This window comes from Pholcus phalangioides, unplaced genomic scaffold, assembly GCF_987345545.1.
Source record: "Pholcus phalangioides strain wild (caught in Gottingen) unplaced genomic scaffold, Ppha-v1.0 ptg000015l_1, whole genome shotgun sequence".
NCBI classification, from domain to species: domain Eukaryota; kingdom Metazoa; phylum Arthropoda; class Arachnida; order Araneae; family Pholcidae; genus Pholcus; species Pholcus phalangioides.
The window spans coordinates 93606192-93625805 of record NW_028301608.1 but is presented as its reverse complement, the minus strand read 5'-3'; the positions used below and the strand labels follow the sequence as shown (position 1 = coordinate 93625805).

General features: G+C 34.0%; 1 protein-coding gene across 4 annotated transcripts in view; it reads left to right on the top strand.

Moving 5' to 3' along the window:
- The first annotated feature begins 1422 nt into the window (after positions 1 to 1422).
- The window catches only part of LOC149077082 (uncharacterized), a 54512-nt gene continuing 36320 nt past the window's right edge, over positions 1423 to 19614 (top strand). The window contains exons 1-6 of one of the 4 annotated variants that reach the window (XM_089244817.1): positions 1423 to 1833; positions 1992 to 2092; positions 4678 to 4805; positions 7738 to 7782; positions 13168 to 13386; positions 19014 to 19115. In XM_089244817.1, coding sequence (XP_089100943.1) covers positions 4748 to 4805; positions 7738 to 7782; positions 13168 to 13386; positions 19014 to 19115 — 424 coding nt within the window. In that variant the 5' untranslated portion in view covers positions 1423 to 1833; positions 1992 to 2092; positions 4678 to 4747. The remainder of the gene's footprint in view (positions 1834 to 1991; positions 2093 to 4677; positions 4806 to 7737; positions 7783 to 13167; positions 13387 to 19013; positions 19116 to 19614) is intronic. The other 3 variants (XM_089244815.1, XM_089244814.1, XM_089244816.1) reach the window with 3 other exon arrangements.

Here is a 19614-nt window from a genome sequence, read left to right as displayed (position 1 = left end):
CATCTTGTGTGTAGGAAGGATTGCATGCAACTATCATACAAGTTTCAACAAATTACAAAAAATCAGTCTCAGATATTAACTTATTTGGCTAATAGGAAATATAGCTATTAATGTTCAGTAATTTAATATTCAATGTGCATCACAAGAATTACTATTAGCATAAAAAAAATTTTTGGAAATCAAATTCACTGAATTTTGTACTTTTTCATTTTAATATGTGTATTTAAAAATTTGATTTCAGGTACAAAACAATCATAATTTAAAAAATATTCAGGTAAAAATTATTTTTTGAAAAATTTCCAAATTTATTAGTATTTTTTAAAATAATACTGTATAATAATTGTGTAATATAAATTTTACACAATTGCGACCGTCCTTTTTTCCTTCACGATTAATAAAATTTGAATGTGCTGATACATTTTTTTTTTTTTCAAAGCAATGAAAAGCGCATTTAAGCTGATTGTATGTGTGATACATAATTTATCTAATCTGAGAATATTAGCAATTCCGTAGCGTAATGAAAAACCATCATTATAGATATAGCGGAAGTAGGAAAGAAAACCGTAGCTGGAATGAAATGGAATTTCCATTAAAAAGGGGATGATAAAACCATATTTTGCTTATCGAAAAAAAATTGTTGAAAAACGTAAACACAAGAATCCTACCGTTGAGTTTTCTACTTCATTAGAAGATCAAAAACCCTTCATCCAATCAGCGTCGGATCTACTCTCGCCAAGCTAATATACGCCAAATACTCGCCAACTGAACCGAGTTTCACTTGATACGCACTCGAGACTCACTGGTGAATGCCAAATTCGTTCTAAAACTGAAACGGGTTTCAACTGATCCGCGTTTCAGGACCGTGAGTGGTGAATACGGCCGTTAAAGTAAAAAAGGCCTTTTTTTACTTTACGAAAAGAGAATTTGCCGGATAGGGCCTCAGAAAAAGCACTTTGCCCGAGGGGTCCATGATACTCTTAAGACGACCCTGCTCCGAACCTTTCCGTTTTATGAGCATAACTAGGCTGACCATATTTCCTCGAGAGAAATACGGGACATTAAGATTCCAAATACGGGAAAATACGAGACATCGCCAATTATCGCCAAAACCAAAAAAAGTTGCCAAATATTGTTGAAATTACAGAAAAATCAAAATGGCGGGAAATGAACCATTACTGCAAATTGAAGGGGATTAAAATGAATTCCACGAAGAAAACCTTTGACTTCAATAAAGAGTAAATATTCAAGTAGGCTTCGTGTAAAATACGGGAAAACCGGGGTCACTTTTGCCAAAAAATCGGGAGAACCAAAAAAACAGAAAATACCGAGACTGTCCCGGGAAATACGGGAAGTCTGGTCACAATACGGGACGTATGGTCACTCAAAGCATAACCCTTTCAATGGGTGCCTCCAAGAAAATGTATGCACCGGGGGGGGGGGGTGCTAATCAAGATTTCTAGAATATATAGAATATAGGGTGCTAATATCTAATCCCGCTTTAGCCATCATTTTTTCCGAAAACGACGGTACGTCCGGAAAAATACGATAAACACGGGACATATCAAGTGAACGGATCGGAATGAGCTTATTGTAAGTTCCACTCTGAAAATATCGTATAAAGTTACGAGTTTTTTCTTGAAGATCACCTGGCCTTGACTGAACTGAAAACTAAACAGAAATGAAAAGCATAGGAGACTCATGTGATTATGATTCTCCGGTTGGCATGATCTGACTGATCATCTTTTCACCTGCGCACCAAACAGCGATAACAACGAGATACGACTCTACTCATATTGTAACAAATCTACATTTATTCACACAGGTGATATCATTGTACGTTTCTTTGTTGCTAGTCATATCTTTCAAGTGTATAATGTTTTTTTTATCTCTAATCACAGCCAATACAATGGCGATAAGAGATTGTTGTGCCCCCACGTGGCCTTTTAGTTTTGGTTTCATTTGTAACAAGGTGGGTCTTTTATCCATTGTAGGAAGGGATTTTCCCCATTCACTCTGGAAGGATTTGCGAAGAACTTAGATTATAGAGTTTGTTTGTGAGTTGTCACTGGTGTCAATTGTAGGGGAAAAGTTGGTATTTATCTCTAGTCATGGTTTTTATGTGCATGTGAATTTATGTTTGTAATGTTGTAAATTAATGTTTGGTGCATATTTTTATTTGCATTATGTTGTTTCATGGCCATGGTTGCAATCTTTATTTTCTATCATTTGTACTATGTACAGTGTACATACTTATGTACGGAGGAGGATTTATGTGGATTTCGCAGCTCCCATTTTAGTGTTGGCCACTCGTTCTTCAAATTTGCTGCACTACTCAATAACTCACTAAGCCCCAGTAAATACATCTCTGTCTCCAAGTCACTCCCATGCTTGAACTCCCTCATGGTTACTCTTCTGGATGCTCACCTTGTATCTTGTTCTTTTGATCATTCCCATGCTTGCATGCTCTTTCACTGATCTGGTAGTACTCTATTATGAGTGCAGTCTTTCTTTTGGTCATTCACATGCTTGCGCACACACTGTCACCTTTGATCATTTGCTGACTTGATCCCTTGCTCTTAGGTCACTGTTGGTCATGATTCCCATGCTTACACACTCTATTTAGTCACACTTATCTGGTCCCCCACTCTTCAGATCACTCTTTTAGTTGCTCTCACACTTGCACACCGTTTTGGTCTCTCATGCTTGCACACGCTCTAGGTCACTTTGGGTCATTTTTGTGCTTACACAGTCTTTACATTAATTACTCTTATGGTTATTTACTGATCTGGTCGTACTTTAATGCCCATATTCATCGACAGAGTTTAATAGCAATCATAGGTTAAAGAATTAGAGATCGACATGGATTGGTTAAAATTCCGAATTTAGCCCGTCCATGTCAATCCCTAATTTTTTAACCTGTGATTGCTATTAAACTTTGTGAATACGGACGCAAGTCCCTCTTTTGATTATTCACATGCTTGCTCACTGTTTTGATCACTCATTACTTGTACATGTTCAAGATTCAATCTTTTCATCACTTTAATGCTTACACATTTTCTTAGTCACTCTTTTGGCCATCACTGACCTGGTCCCTCACTCTGTAGGTCACGATTCCTATGCTTACACACTCTCTTTTGTTGCGATTTGTATCACTGACTGTTCTGGTCCCCAGATCACTCTTTTTGGTCCCTCACATGCTTGCACACTGTTTTGATCTCTCACATGCATAAACATTTTTTTGATCCCTTGCATTCTTGATACAAAATGTTTTGTTTTTTATAATTTGCATATCAAAAAAATTGAGTAACAAATTACGCTTTCACAGCATTAAATGTATCATTCATTTAATGGTAGTTAATGAAAAGGATCCTGCAGAACCCTCCAGGGGTCCATGGACCACAGGTTGAAAAACACTGACCTAGAGGGGTGTGTAAGCAGGGGAGTGATTCATAGAGCAAGGGATCAGGAGTAAATGAGTGACTAAAGGGAGTGTTTGAGCAGGAGTGGCTTCAGAAAAAAAAATCTATACCTTTTGCAGGACCTATTTTTGGTGTCCCTCTGTGTTAGCATGGCACTGACCAAAAATGCACATAAGCATGTGAGCGACGAAAACAGGAACTTAGATACACAGACTTATTTGCAAGAGTAGAGGCCAAAGCATTATAACACAGAACTGGGAATTCGAGGAATGACTGGTCAAGAAAATTAGACTGAAATAGAAAAGGGTGGCAAAACCATCACTTCAAATCGCCTGGTTAAAGTGACTGGTAGTATCAGAGTTTAGTATTTGTAGAAATGGCATACGAGAGAGAAAGATCGTAGGAGCTAGCGAACCACAAGTATATCCCACAGGCCGTGCATTGAAGACCTCTGGTGTAGTGATTTGTGCCTGTTCAGTGCTTTGAAGTGACTCTTTTCTAGAGTATTCTGGAGGAGCAGTGGCTGGAAAGAGTTTGAGAACCACTGAACTAAGCTATCAGATTAAGAACAGAATGGGTGAGAGTGAAAAATATGTATGAATACATTAGTGTAAGGGTCCCCACCCATGAAAGCTGATTTATTTATTTTTATATCTTGGATTACATTTTTTTACTTGGATATTCCAAGTTTTCGGTAATCTGAGGTGGCCATGGTCCCATTCACCTTGGGTCTTTGAAACTCTACTGTAATGTGCATGTACTTATGTGTCCCTATGTCTTTGTGTGAGGTAAGACAAGATTTTTAAGGGCTTCTCTTATATAGATTTTACAGTGTAAGGAATTCAACAAAAATGTTTCTTATTCATTGGCTAATCTTATTATCCTCCCTTTTGTTCTGAGGTTCTAGATATTTTTGTAAAGCACACACCTAGAAAACTGCGCTTCTTCTGCCCCTTTTTCTTTCTTTTAAATTGATCGATGACTCCTATCATGGAATATTTTCCAGCTTGCTTTCCTTTCCCGAGATTACTTTCTTGCACCTTCTGGCTAAGAAATGCTGCTCGTTTTGGATTCTGTACATGCAGTCAGACAATGGGCATAAACTATCTGATAGTAAGTTCTCTTAATATATATTGGCTGCCATCTCCATAATAGGAGATCCCTATCTATTGAAATTGTGGGTTGTGGGCTACTTATTCACTGGAAGCGAGCAGAGCATTGAATATTTTTTATTTATTATTTATTTTTGTCTTTACAGGGCTCTAAATTCTATCTGCAAACTTCATAACCACTTGACTGGTAGTATCAAATTTGATTTTTATGTGGAAATGAAGTCTCAAGCTTCTTTGCAGTGGCATCACCATGTCGTATTAGGTTTGATCTTGTGTAAGTATATTTTTAAATTATAATGACCAGGGCTTGACAAATCCCAGGTCCTGGGTGGTCGTGGTAACTATGAAATCTGTATTGTTGCCTAAAATTTTCTTATGTAATTGCTAAATTCGAGTCTGTGAATGGCAAAATTTGCTGATTTCATGATGTATTTTAAACATAAGAAATGAAGAAAAATATATAATCATGGGTATTTTTTTTAACCGTTTTTCTTCAGATTAAAATCATTCTTGGCTCCTAAGAAATTTACTGGTATATAGATTTTTTTCAAACATTTTAATCTCTGTGATAATGACTTATATGTTCATGTGATTGATACATGCCATGTTCATAAATAACCTAAGTATGAAAATGGATTATATTGATTAAAACCCTAGAATACTAACTCTACTTCTCAGAAATGTAGTCGGATGTAGCTAACATGCAGTTTTTATTTTAATCAGTATTCTAGGGTTAAAAACTTCTTTTTTTATTAGTGCTTTGAGAGCCATTAGAGAAATTTTTGTATTTGTAATGATAAACTTATGCAAATAGTGTTTTCCTGTGCAAAATGTATAGTGATAGATTTTGATATAGTGATAGATAAGATCAACAGTGATACCTTGGCTATCGAAACCTTAGCTTAGGAATTTTTTTCTGACAAAGATTCTAGCCTATTCAAGATTTTTTTGCCTCGTTTAAGAAATAAAGATTCTTTTTAAAATAAACTTTCTTTGCTTGAGCACAGCTCAGGTCTATCACCCATGGGCAATTTAATTTGGCTAACTAGCATTTTTAGTTACTATGGATACATGAGCTAACTTAACACAGCTGTGTCATATGCTTAAATTTTTCATATCAATCAAAATGAATCCAGTGAGTAACTGAGTCGCTCGAGCCAGATTGATTTATTTCCACCTTGAAATTGCTTTACAGATACACCCCCATTTCTTTTTCAAAAATATTTTTAATCGTTTCATGTTAAATGAATAGATTAAGCTAAGAGCAGATGCTGCAAAAAGAAGGGGGAAAACCTCTGACTTGAATGGTTTCAGTTTTTACTCTTAATACCAAACTGAGCAGTCTAGACTTTGTAGGGGCTTATCTTTTCCATCAGCATGCATATGAGAGAGAAATCAGCAGACTATATCACATAGCATACCGCCTCTCACATTTTTTTTTTTTTTCACTTTGGCTCTCGAACCTGACCAACTTGTGTATATAACGTAAAATAAAAAATATGCTCAATTTTTCTTATTCCTTTAACCCTTACAGCGGCAATGCAGAGATATCTTGTTAAACTTGATCTGCTTATTCTATTATTAAGATTTTTGTTAACAAATGAGATTCTGGAATGAACTATCTCTGTTAGCTGAGGTATCACTGCATATACATTAGAAAAAAATGTGAGAATTTCTTAGTTCAAACTGTATGTACCATTATTTACACCTCTTTTTTTTCTTTTTTTCTTCACATGTTTGAATAGGGTGTATTTTTAAATAATAGTGTTTTTAAAAATTAATTTGTAAAGAATAATTTTTGATAAGTTTTATAAATGATGTGTGTAGTTTTATAATGGTGTATGAGTGGAAGAATCAACGTAGTTTTTCACGTTTTTGTAAAAAAAAATCTTTTCTATTCCTTAAGATTTCATTATTTCTCAGTGAAATTTGCATATGAGAACATGCCAACATTAGCATGAAGCCTCTCAGTAGGGTCGTGTATTCATTCCCAAAAACAGTGTACAAACCATTTCGGAGACTTTATAATTTTTGAAATTAAATTGATTTTTTCTGACTGTGTGTGTATGTTCTCTATACAAATCTACAATTTTTCAATCTCAATCGTTGTCAAATTTTACATATACAGACCTGACAACATTGGTTTAGAGCTCGTCCGTAGTGATAAATGTTCAACTTTGCTGTGGGGTACCTTCCAGAACGACATAATCATAATAAAATAAAAAAAAACTCACAATTTTTTTTTAATTTAATTCAAAGTTCATTAAATACAGCACCGCAGTGGTACTGGAACCTAGATGGCTCAGGCCATACGAGTTCCCTCCCCCCCCCCCAATCTCCTGAAGCAACATTCAGAGGTCGCAGAGTCCCTTAGTAATTCATGAATATTCAATGCAATCCCAACCTGCATACATCCTTGTGGGCTGTATATATGGACATCTAGCAACCCTCTGAATCCCCATCCCCATTTTCTTTGTATCAGACCTACGGCGAAACATTGTTTTCGACACAGGTTCCACGAGCTCGACCATGCACTATGCAAATGAAGCCAGGTTCGGACCCGTTGCGCTGAACCATTCTGAAAAACTGGTTTTTAGCCCACAGCATGGGGCCGTTTTGACAGAAAACAGGTTTTTGCGAGTTTGGGCATCGAGTAGAGCGGCGGGTTTATACACAGCTTTAGAGATTGCCTTCCATGCACAGACAAAATAGATTGACTCAGAGTTTGTCTTCTGTCAAACTCTCTCACACACGTGTACAAATTCATTGTCATAGTAAAGATCAATGTAATTTTATAAAATTAATAATAAAAAATGAGTAAAACGCCACATACTCTGGGTGAATGGGCAAAAAAATGTTGGGCAACAATGGTTTCTGAGCCTCAACAATCACTTTTGGAATGTTTACTTTGGTTACTGTGGTTCCCTAGCAATGTGTTTCAGACATTCATATGCCTTTACAATGGTTTGTCACTTCTTTAATGCTGCCTATATCATGTATAATAGTTTATTCCTTTGTAATAATTTGACACTTTTTCAATCTTCCCAGTAATTGAAGCAAAATCGGGCAGCGCTGGGAATCGTAGTTAGTGATGTATATGCTCCGTACAAGATCATGCATAATAAAAACTGAATTGTTTTTTCTATGTTCATGTTTGTTTTTAATTTCGTGATTATTAAAATAGAAAAACATTTATTTCTATGTAGGCTTGATGGTCATCACAAGGATTTCTGCAAAACATGATGTTACAGGTATGGGCAAAATTTTTATACAAATACAAAGACCACAACAGACAAAATGCCCAATGAGGTGGCCCAAAAAAATATAGATGTTGAAATATCTAAATTGTAGTAAAAAAACAGCAAGCTAATAAGAGCAATAAAAAACTAATAATTATGATAAAATATAAATATACTGCCCATTCAAAATTGTGGTTGTCTCATCTAAGTATGGATAACTTCTTTATTTATCCAAATATATTTGTCATATCTCTTCAAACATGCCAATTGTGTTAGCGCTCATGACCCCCGAAGATAAGCATTTATTCACAACCCCATTAGAGGAAAAACTTCAGACACCACAACATAAAATTGTCCCTTACCAATCGATACTGGTGTCCCCCTTGATAATGTGTTAATAACTCATGGTCCATTCCATCGATCTTGTTGAAAATTTTAAACATTGCAATCATACCCCCTAACATCTGTGCTCTTCCAATGTAAATTTGACATTTTTAACAATGTAAATTTTTAACATTCTCAAAAATCAAGTCTTTCTTCACAGCTTAAGCCCTGTTTGCCATCAAGAAGCATGTGTGGCGCTTCTCTACATTCCCCCCTCGACCAAGTCAATGTCCCTCTGTATGTTCTCTAAAACTAGATGGCATACTCCAAGTCAGAACAAACTAAGCCCAGAAAAAGTGGAAGGATCACTTTAGGAGAATGCGGAGAAAATTTTTAGAGAATGAAACCGAGCATTCTATTCAATATTTTGACCACCGCTGAACAATGCAATGTTCAGAAAACCTAAGCCACTCATCAATAAGAATACCCAGATCTGTGATCCTAGTTGCTTAATAACACCATTCAACTCTTAATTTGTATAAAATGGCTATGTTGATTGATCTAAAAACATGGTATTGCTAATTTGTAAGGAAAACTATTAATTCTGTGCTCAGATGGCAAAATGTTATGTCACTTTTCTTAAAAAATTGAGTTGCTTGCATTCTGGAGTGTTGTTCTTTAAAATTTTGGAAGGTGACAAAATTTAATCTTTCTCTTTTAGTTTATTGAGAAATAATGCAATGAGGAAAATTACAATATGTCAAAAAGCCACAGCACCGCATGTTGGGAAAATATTATTTACAAATTTGCCATCATGAAGTTTTAAAGTGACAACATTTTGCCATCTGAGCACAGAATTGGCAATTGGAAAAAATCATTCAAGTCTTAAGTGGCAATGTTCTAAGTTTAAAAAAAAATCGCAAGTATGAATAAAGATGCCTAGCTATATAATCAAAGCACCCTAAATTGTGCCGATTCAAATAGGGTCAACTTAGATGGTCACGAATGCCAATAGGTATCATAACCACTGACTAGTATTAAAAACATTTTTGAAGCTTTTTTCAATAAAATCTCATAGAACCATTGAAAATTTTTTTTTAAATAATCCTATGAAATTTGAATGACAAAAATTGATCAAATGATAAAATTTGAGCAAAAAAATTATAAAATGTAAGACCTTGGGTTCATTACAGTTAACCAGTCGGTAGTAACCTCTGTTAGTTGGCTATATAGATGCTGTCACATTCTGTTTTAGATTAGCCTTATATCTCCTGACAAATTTATTCTGATTACAGGTTTGATTATTGGTGAAAGATTTTTTCTGATAATCTTAGTTGTACTCTACATGTATATTTTGACATGGAGTGTGGCACAGACTGTTCGAAAACCCACTTCTTAAATATTTGTCAATTACAGTATTTTAACATGTATAAGGAACCCCCTGATTTTTTGGGCTTATCATAGCTTTTCAACTATTTTACAAATTATATTGTGTATTCCATGTATAAGAAACCCCTCCTATTTTCGGGATTCACAAAGGGTTTCTTATACGCCAGGAGGAAAAATCTAAAAAAATTTGGGTGCCAGAATCAATATTTTACGTGCCTGAAAAACATTGCTTGTTTTTCTTTTTCAGCAAATTTTTCCCAAGCATTCAAAACGAATATGCTGCTATATGTTGAAAATATACAGATATTATAGAAAATTTTAGAACATTGCACTACGGTAAAAAAAAATCAAATTATTGCTTTGCTTTTGATGAAATCTCAAAAATTTTCTACGACACTAAAAAATTTCCCGCATAGGCCGATTTTGCACAATTTTCCCCCGAGTTTCGGTCAGTGATGGCCACCTAGTCTAAGGTTGGTATTTAAATAACCTTGACAAATGCAAGGAATGAGCATATTGGTTATACTCGAGCGAATACAACCGATAAGCTCATTGGTTGCATTTGTCAAGTTTTGTAAAAGAACTTTCAGAAAACTTTTATGGTGTGTTGTCTAAGGAAATTTCCCTTTTCGTAATATTTTCTCCACACATTCAAAACAAATGTGTTGCTACTATTGATGAAAATACTTAATGAAGAATTTAAATTAATGAGAGAAATATTCAATATGTATATACATATTTGCATTTTTCATTTGTTTGAACTCTCAAAATTTCCCATAAACCCTAAAAAAATTTCTCGTATTTTTTGGATTTTTTACATGCCCGAGTGGACTTTCTACATGACAGTAGTAGTAAAATATTGAAGAAAACTCATAATATATATCAAGATCAATCGATCTTTGGTATACCTACCATTCGTTTTCATAACTTATTTTGAAACTTGATATAGTAGTAGAACCTTCATTATTATCTGACCGTTGTTTATCCAGAACTCTTTTTAACCTTTCCATGGGTTCTTTTTATCTTTTTAATTTCTCAATATTTTTGATTTATTATTGTTTTGAGAATACCAATAAATAAACCAATTTTTATTTTATTGCCCTCGTGAAATGGTAAACCCAAAATAATATAGTATGATATGCACAAAAGGAGCATTTTATTTTAAGAATTCCAAGAAGATGTAGGTGGGAAGTATCACGTTTTGAAAGTGGACTCAAAAGAGCATCATTTTTAAAAAAACTTACACGCTTTCATAATTCGTTGTGCATTGTCAAAGAGAGTTAACAGACGGGACTGTGGGAAGACTCCAAAAAAGAATGTGGTATGTATATATTGAGGAGAGACAGAAAAGAAATTATCTGTGTTGTGGCCAAAAATTGCTTTTGATACCAAATCATTCCTGTCATTTTGTTTTGGCTCAAGCCAATCTGTTAGGGTACTGAAATAGTATTTTTTTTTTAATTAAGTGGCATGGTTCGATCACAGGATAGCAAGATTATTGCAATGTTTCATAATTAATTTTTTTCTTCAAAAGAAAAATTTCATGCCACAAAGCAGAAGCCTGACTAAATTGCCTTTACATGAGTTGGATGTATATTTATAAATTATAATGTAATCAAGCATTGACAAGTGGAGAGCGACATCATGTCATACATATATATGGCCATCTGGTGGCTTGTTGTCTATGAGCTATTAGCTGTTTGTGTGACTGTCCATTGCATGGTCCTGTTCAACATAAATACAGTCCAGTGAAAGAAAATCTCTATCTCCTTTGTAGCTTAGTGGTGAGAGCACTCATCCGGCAAATGAGGGACCTGTTTTCAACTCCCTGCAGAGATGAGTTTTTCCTTCCTTAAAAAATCAACATCTCAAAAAATAAGTATCTTCACAACATTAAGTATTAACAAGTAGAAAGCGACATGTCATATATAATGTAATCACAGACTATGCAGAAAGGGCATCAGTTTATTTTTTTGTCAATAAATATGGATAATGGTTTGACACAGAAACATGTTTATTGGTCCATTCTCTGGTGGTTACATGAATGTGTTTGAGAAAAGGTATCAGTCCCACATGTTCATAATGGAGATGGTGATTCTTTCATACAGAATACATTTATACCTCAGCTGATGAACATAGTTTGTCCCGAAATCACGTTTGTTAACCAAAATGCAATTCCCATACATTTTTTTGGAAAATTGTTTGATTCATTCCAGCTTCTGCCCAAAATTTAAAGGTGCGTTTTTAAAACACTTAGAAGCACTATAAAAAAGGCAAAACTAGCCAAACTCTGAGATAACTTCATGATTGGATGAATGAAAATTTACATGGAAGTTAAATACTAAAAATCTTTCAATTTTATGCTTTGTTCACAACTCAGGTTCATATGTATCTACATTTGTGATTTGGCCAGCTTATTTCTGTCTCTTACATGCAGATAAGAAAAGATAAGCTTTTGGAATATCAGACTGTTCAGCTTGATCTCATTTGATCATTTCTGTCGCACCTGCCATTTTCTGCTCACGATGGCTAGTTAGACCAGGACCTACTATTTATTGCAGATTCTGAACAGTAGCCTTGTTTTGTACTCATCGAGAGGTCGTGCACTAACCCCTTGATGTGGGACTCCCTGCAGTAGCAATCTTATTTTGTGGCCACGTTGCCATTTCTGTTGTACCCCTGTGTTAAGAAAATTTGACAAGGGCAAACTGGGTATCTAACTTGCGACACCTCTTAACATTCTTTGGTACTTTAAGCGAGTATATTGCCAACCTGGGCTACAGTGCCCCTGTTCAGTTTGATGCTAAGAGCTCAATCTTTCATTTTACATGAAATGGTTAAAAAAACTTTCTGAAAGAAAAATAGAGGTTAATATCTAAAAACTTTTAAGGTGGAGATGAATTACTTTTGCTTGTGTGAGTGACAGTAATTCTAATGGTGATTGACTTGAAAATTCAGCTCACGACATAATTGTGTAATATCATGTGTAACCACATATTAATGAAAAGTTGAGGCTGAAAAACTGTGAAAAAATCTTTGTTAATTGAAAAATTTGTAAGCTGGGACATTTGTTGCAATCATGCTTCTTCATGACTCAGAAATAAACCATAGTTTAGATTTCAGTTAATACAGTATCCTTTCCCCCCCCCCCCATAATTTTTTATCATAACGAGATCCTGAGAAGAATATTGTTTTACAAAATAGGAACGTTTTCTTAGAATTTTCTAGTTGCATTTATGTATTTTAACAAAAGCTAACCAGTTTAATTGAGTAAATCTTGGTTATGTTGTTGATGAATTATGCAAAATACTAATTCCTGGATAACCAAGCGAAGATGAAATTCAGAAAGAGAATTCATATTCCTCTGTGGGGAACTGAGTCACACCAACTTGTCACTGTCCAGGCAAGTGCTCTACCATTGCTCTACAGAAGACATATGTCCCCGTTCAGCAAACATACATATGCTCCAAGGAAGAAAATATCTGTCCTCTGTAGCTCAATGGTCGAGCACTTGCTCGGACAGTGAGAGGTTATTGATTTATTACCTCACAGAGGAGTGTAAATTTTCTTTACGAACTTCATTTTCGCTTGGTTATCTAGGCTTTTGTGTACTTCGTATGAATAGCATACAGTGACATAATTTCTCTCTAACTTAATTATGGTTTCTCTCTTTCTTCCCCTTAGACTGTGGAACATTGCTTGATAAACCCAATGGCCAAATCGATTATAGGACTCCAAATAAGACAGATAAATGTGAATTTTATATACAGCTTAAAAACGGAAGCAAAGATGGAATAATTTTGTTTTTGGAAACCCTTATACTTCTTGAAAATGATACTCTTCAAATCTTTGCATCAAATGTTTCAAAAGAACCGTTATTTGAATTTTCCACCTCAATCAACAGTAAGTTGTTTTCAGGATTTTTTTAGTTTTTCTTATGGCTTTTTGTTTTTGTTAATTTTAGGACATTTAAATTGTTTTTTAAATCAAAGTTAGTGTACTTTTAACTTCCACCGGATGTAATTTATAGTCTCTTTATTCCTATTCCGTGAAATAAATATTCATGGTTCTATAGTCTGTTTGTGGTTAACTTTGCAGTGAAGGGAAGGCTTAAGGGCGTCACACTAGTTTCTATGGCAACGAAAGCCTCTTAACCAATGTATCGATTCGCGGCCTCAGTAAGACATGGTAGATTCTCGCCAAGCTCAATGCGAAAAAATTATTCTTTTCATGCAAAAAATTGTCATTATTTTAGTGATATGTATGATGATGGAAAAAAAATAACTATTGTTGATACTTTCAGAAATTTAAGTGTTGCTTTTTAAAATCAAACGAGCAAGAGATTAGATTACATTGAAGAGCGATGGAAAAAATAGAAAAAAATTATATTTATAGCAGGAACTTACTTTTCATTGCTTCAAATTCATGAAGTAGTTGATTTGATTGTGCATAGTGCATGACTTCCTATATAACCGGCCTTTGCACATGTGATCAAGTGTGCTGTGACGTCAGCAAGAGTAGTGCTATTGTTCCCCCATGAACTTACCCAGCGAAGCACAAGTGAACATGTTCATTCATCCTTCATCTCTGCTTCACACGTGTTTTTATAATTTTATTTTAACTGTCTCAGTTTTTTCAAATTTGCATTTTTACATATTTCTGTTGCCATTCACGATATTTGTGCCGAATTATAAATTAAATTGAAGGAATGATCCAAAAGTCGCAGTGCTTAGATGCTGAGAAATAGCATGTCGTTGAAAGGTTTTCAAAATTACCAGCAATAGCAAGGTAAGAACTCTCCTGTATTATTTAAGTTTTTTTCTTGAATTTTTCTGGTTATAAAAGCATTAGTCCACTAGTTTTATGATAATGTTTAAGGCTATTCCGTGTCGAAATTTAATCATGAAGTGCAAAATCACTGATTTTTTTATGATATAATATATCTATGGGATATAATTTTTTTTCGCAACAACAAACTTCGATACAAAGGAAAGTTTATTCAATTTTTTTTCTGTTGCTGTTTTATTAATCTAACTCCAATAATTAAAAACTGATCATTGTTCGACATTGAGCAGATGAGGTACAGTATTTCTGTTCAGATTGCATGTTTCACTTATTACTTAATTTTTTTTTGTTCATTTGAACAATTTTTCTTATTTTATCTTTTCATAATTTTAAAGAGTTGATATTGGTTCAATTTCTTACTGGTAATGAACTCAATGAAAATTAGGCATGCATTAGTAAGGTAAAATTGCTCACATTGGGAATTTTTTTTCCCTTTCTTAATTTTCAATTTTTTTTAAAGAACTCGATCATTATGAAAATTTGTCATATACTTTCAATATTGTGAATGTTATGAAACAGTTTTCATTTTTTTATCGCTTAGATATTTTCAGAAATATTTTTTTTAGAAAACTTTTATTGTCTCAAGATGTACCTTCAAGTAGGAAATCTTGTGATAATAAAAAAAAAAAATCCATAATCATAATAAAATTATATAAATTTATTTTCAAAATATATATATATATATATATATATATAAACTGATTTAATGCCATAAATTTTTATAAGGGTTCTTTTCTCTCATCTTACAGGTATATAAACCACATTTCAAGTCAGATTCTCAACAAGCTACTATGAACCCTGAGGAAGCGTTCCCGATTTCATATCTGCTCAGCACCAAATACGGTCGTGACTCAATGACATTCATCCTCCATCAAGAAATTCAGCTAGCTTCCTGATTGGCAAATCTATGGATACAGTAAGGTCTCCAGAAACTATCTCAATGATGTACCACTGTAGAATCAGTTCAACTATCGGTGACGCCTTTCAAAGATCAAGTGTTGTACTCTGACAGTTTGCTCAACTTCTACTGCCAATCTGCCAGAGATATTTGTGCAGTCACTGTGAATACTTCAAAGAGCCTTTAGAAGCAGACTTAAGATAATTGGGTTTCCCTTATAACTCTGTACGTAATAATTACAACAATCATTACAGGGCGGGAGTATGTTCGTGATTGCTAGGTTGCCAGGGAGTTGATGTTTCATATCCATCAAGACAGGTCACATATTTTTTTACTATTGTCAATTCAGATGGTTCTTCCATGTGTTTTTTTACACTGGGACTCTCGCATTTCATTGTTCCACACTTAAAACAAGCCATAGAGAAAAAGAATATGAAACCAGTAGGAGTGTTTGAAATGTGTAAACAACAAGCTTATATAGTATTTAATATAATGAACTTCCTTAATATTTGAGATTATTAGACACCAGTAAATAACAGACTATGGTATGTTTCTTCTAGTAGTGATAATTTGGAAGGTATGTATCATATCCTTAATCACAACTAACATCAATTAACTTATGTCGCGTAAGAATAGCACATGAAATAATATGCAATTTATTGATTGAAAGGGAAATCAGAAAGATGTGAAAGACATTTATGAATAACACTATGATGTCACGTATATGAGTGTGTATTTTATTACTGATTCATTCTCAAATAATTTCTATTTAAAAAATGGCGTGATGAATTTGAAACGAAAATGAAAAAAATACCAAGTGAAAGGTAATAGAAAAATGCAAAAACTTTTTAAAGATAAACAATGAGAAAAAGCCATGAATTTCTAATACCATAACTCGTACTCAGAAATGACCCATGCGTTGATCAGTTCAAAAAATTTTGCGACATTACTCTCGTGTGTCAGAAATTGTATTTTTCATTGTTTCTGCTATTTGTTGATCAAATATGCGTCAAATTCTCTCTACTCCTTTCAAAAGGGATAACTTCCCGTTATTTCTCTGTTTAGAACCTGAAAACTCAACTCGTGGAACATGAAAGTCACAGGCATGAATGATTTCTGAAATTTTTGAGTGTGAGAGACGACACGAGAAAGTTAAATTGATTTGTTTTAAATGTTCTGAGGAAATTTATTTATTTTGGTCAAGTGCAATGCTCATTCACAAATAACATCTTCCACAATCAAAATATATGTCCCTTTCCACCTAAAATTTTAGATTATTCCCTATACGAAAACTTGTCATAGAAAATTGCAGATAAGAACATTTTATGAATTTGTGAATGATATCTCGAATTATGTGTGTGTTCAACAATATACATACATAAACAATTTTTAATTATTTTTCGATAGTTTTAGGGTGTCAAGTTATAGGGGTTCCATTGTATCTTACTTGGTACATGCCACAAATGATCACAAAAAATATATTTGTTTTTAACTGTACTGTTTACTCATAATCACCAATTTACATGAAAATCAAATTTGTGTATTTCTGAAAACAAAATCATTTGAACTTACTGAAAATCATTGAAATCAAATTATTGAATCATTTATCAAATAAATGTGCATTTGAATTTATTTCATGGACAGATTTGTTTTTCCTACATCAATGAAAGGATTTTATATTCATGCGAAATAAAGTTGCGTCAACATTTTTCGAAACATGTAAACAAACTTTTCCAATGGTGTCTTTTATTGCTATCAAATAATAAGAAGAAAAATAGAAGATACAAGGCATGTCATCAGCCATATGTTGTAGAGGTGTGATTCGAATTTTAAAAGTGCTCAAAAGTCGTTTAAAAATTATTCTGTACTAATTTTAAGAGTGAGAATACTGTGTGTCACAAAATAAAAATCTAAATTTTTATGCTGTCACCCCTGTCCTCTAACTTTCAGTTAGAAAGTTGTAACCCTGTATTACCTGAGGCCAACAAAGAAGTTTCATGTTTTTAACTGCAATATTCACTTAGATATTTGAATTCAGAAATCAGAGGAAAGTTGGGAAATAATAAAAACTCACAGACAACGTTGCTTTCCCTTATTTATGGTTTCCTTTTCTAACTTTTCTCCGATTTTAGGATTTTAGCGAATATTGCACTTAGAAACTTGGATTTTCATCATTGTTGACCTCAGGCAGTAAATACACAGAATTTTCTCGGGGGGGGGGGGGGCGCGTTTCTTTCTCTTTTTTGTATTCGCAGGGAAGTTTGGTTTTTTTCTGCAAATTAACACTACAATCTTGACTTGGGGGGTTAGAACCCCAAATCCCCCCCCCCCCCCTGCATACGCCAATGACCTCAGGCGACAGGGCAACAACTTTCTAATTGGAAGTTAGGGAAGGGGGAGGGGGGCGTATACAATTTAGATTTTTTCTTTCGTGGTGTGAGGCAGTGTATTTTCACTTTCAAAACTGGTACAGAGTAATTTTTTGAATATATTTTGAGCATTTTTCAAATTGAAACCATACCTCTACTGCAAACAGTTGATGTGATAAAGGTCCCATTAGCACTTACAGGACACTGTATATGCTTTTCAGCAACCAAGCAAAAACTTATGCAAGAACTATATTCTGTGGTACAAAAATACATTCTGTATCCTTCTATTCACTGCAAAGTTAACCACAAACAAACTATAGAGAAGGACAAATGAAAATTTAATTCCCACACTCTGCTCACTTAATTCATCTTTGCTCTATAAGGATCCAGGTTCCAGGTTTTTTTAACGCTTTTATCCTTAGGTGTTCATTTAATGATTTGGTGGGCACATTTACACATAGGTACGGACAGGAACAAAATATGGGGGGGGGGGACAGACATCAGATCTTTCTCGCCGAGGAGCGATACAACATTCCATATTAATTATGGATAGTTTCTTTGTCTGCAGATTATGCAGTAATTCTGAAGTTGCAAACATTCAACACAATACTAACGATATGAAAATTCAATCATTTGTAATTTTCACTTTAAAATATGGAAAATAGATGGTAGCACCAGTGTAACACATGTAACTCTGACAAAATATATATATTAGGGCCTATGGATATACACACAACATATTACTACATGTAACCAGTTGGTTGGAAATTCCCCAAAGAAATGTTTGGGTTTTCCCCCGTGTATGTTTTGAGCACATTTTGTGAAGGCAAAATAGATTCAGCGCTATAAAATTATGTTAACATGTTATATAAAACATAAAACTTCTGAATTCAATTGTTAAATCAGTAAATTAATTTCCAGCGAGTACCAGCCCTACAAGGCTACAAATGTTCAATCATTACACTTCACTCACAATTTGAAATAGATGGCAGCACCAATTCATGCACAATACCGTATATGCACTCAGACTGTTAGGTACACTCACTCACACTTCTGGCTCAACTCAAGTCGGTAGTCATGATGATAGACCAGAGCTGTTCTCAATTTTGAGAGAAAGTAAATTTTTGAATCATAGAACAAAGAATCATTGATTTTATTAGTTTTATCCTATTTTATTGTCAAATTGAGATTTGGCTGGATTTTGTTCATTTTAAAATTTTGTTTTTTAAATCAAATCCATTTCCACAAAAGCTTACAATTTCAAGAAAATTTTATCATTGTAATATAATAATTTTCTCCTACAGTAGTTCATTGGGAATTCATTGCTAATGACTTTTAAGATTCTAATTATGAGCATAATTTTTATGTCTGTTTTATTTTATTTTTCTTTGTCTTGAAGTGCATTTTATCTCTTTCAGTTTTCACACCACTGTTCACTAGCCAAAAACAACAATTATTTCTGCAATTGAACCCAACTGATATAAAAGGCCAAAGAGAAGTTCGTATAGCATATCACTCAGGTTAGGATTTTTTCTATTTCATATGTGTAAAAATAATAAATGTATGAAATCAAACCAATGCTAACAGCCTAGTCACCAAATCTGCCTGTGTCAAAAATATTTTATTTCTTGAACCACAAGTTACATATCGTGTACAGCAGCAGTCAGCAACCTCCCCAAAGCAGAATGTTTTGCATTGTACTGCAACAGGCCCTCAGCTGACTGGATATGTTCTGCAGTAAAAGTTCTCATAATAGTATTTTCTGAATTTTTCTTAAAATTCTTCCACATTGTTCTACAGTAACACTGATTGTTCTCTGATGTACGTCACAGATTTCAGCATATTCTGCTTTGGGGAGCAACCTGTCGATTGGGTGATCAATGGAAATTTTTATTCAGACAATTTTTGATATAAAAATCTTCACTATAAAAATTAATGAAGATGAATTTACAACTTTACTTTAAGAATTTTCTGTGATAGTATACTTTGTAAAAAGGCTAAATAGCCAAGGCTCGCATC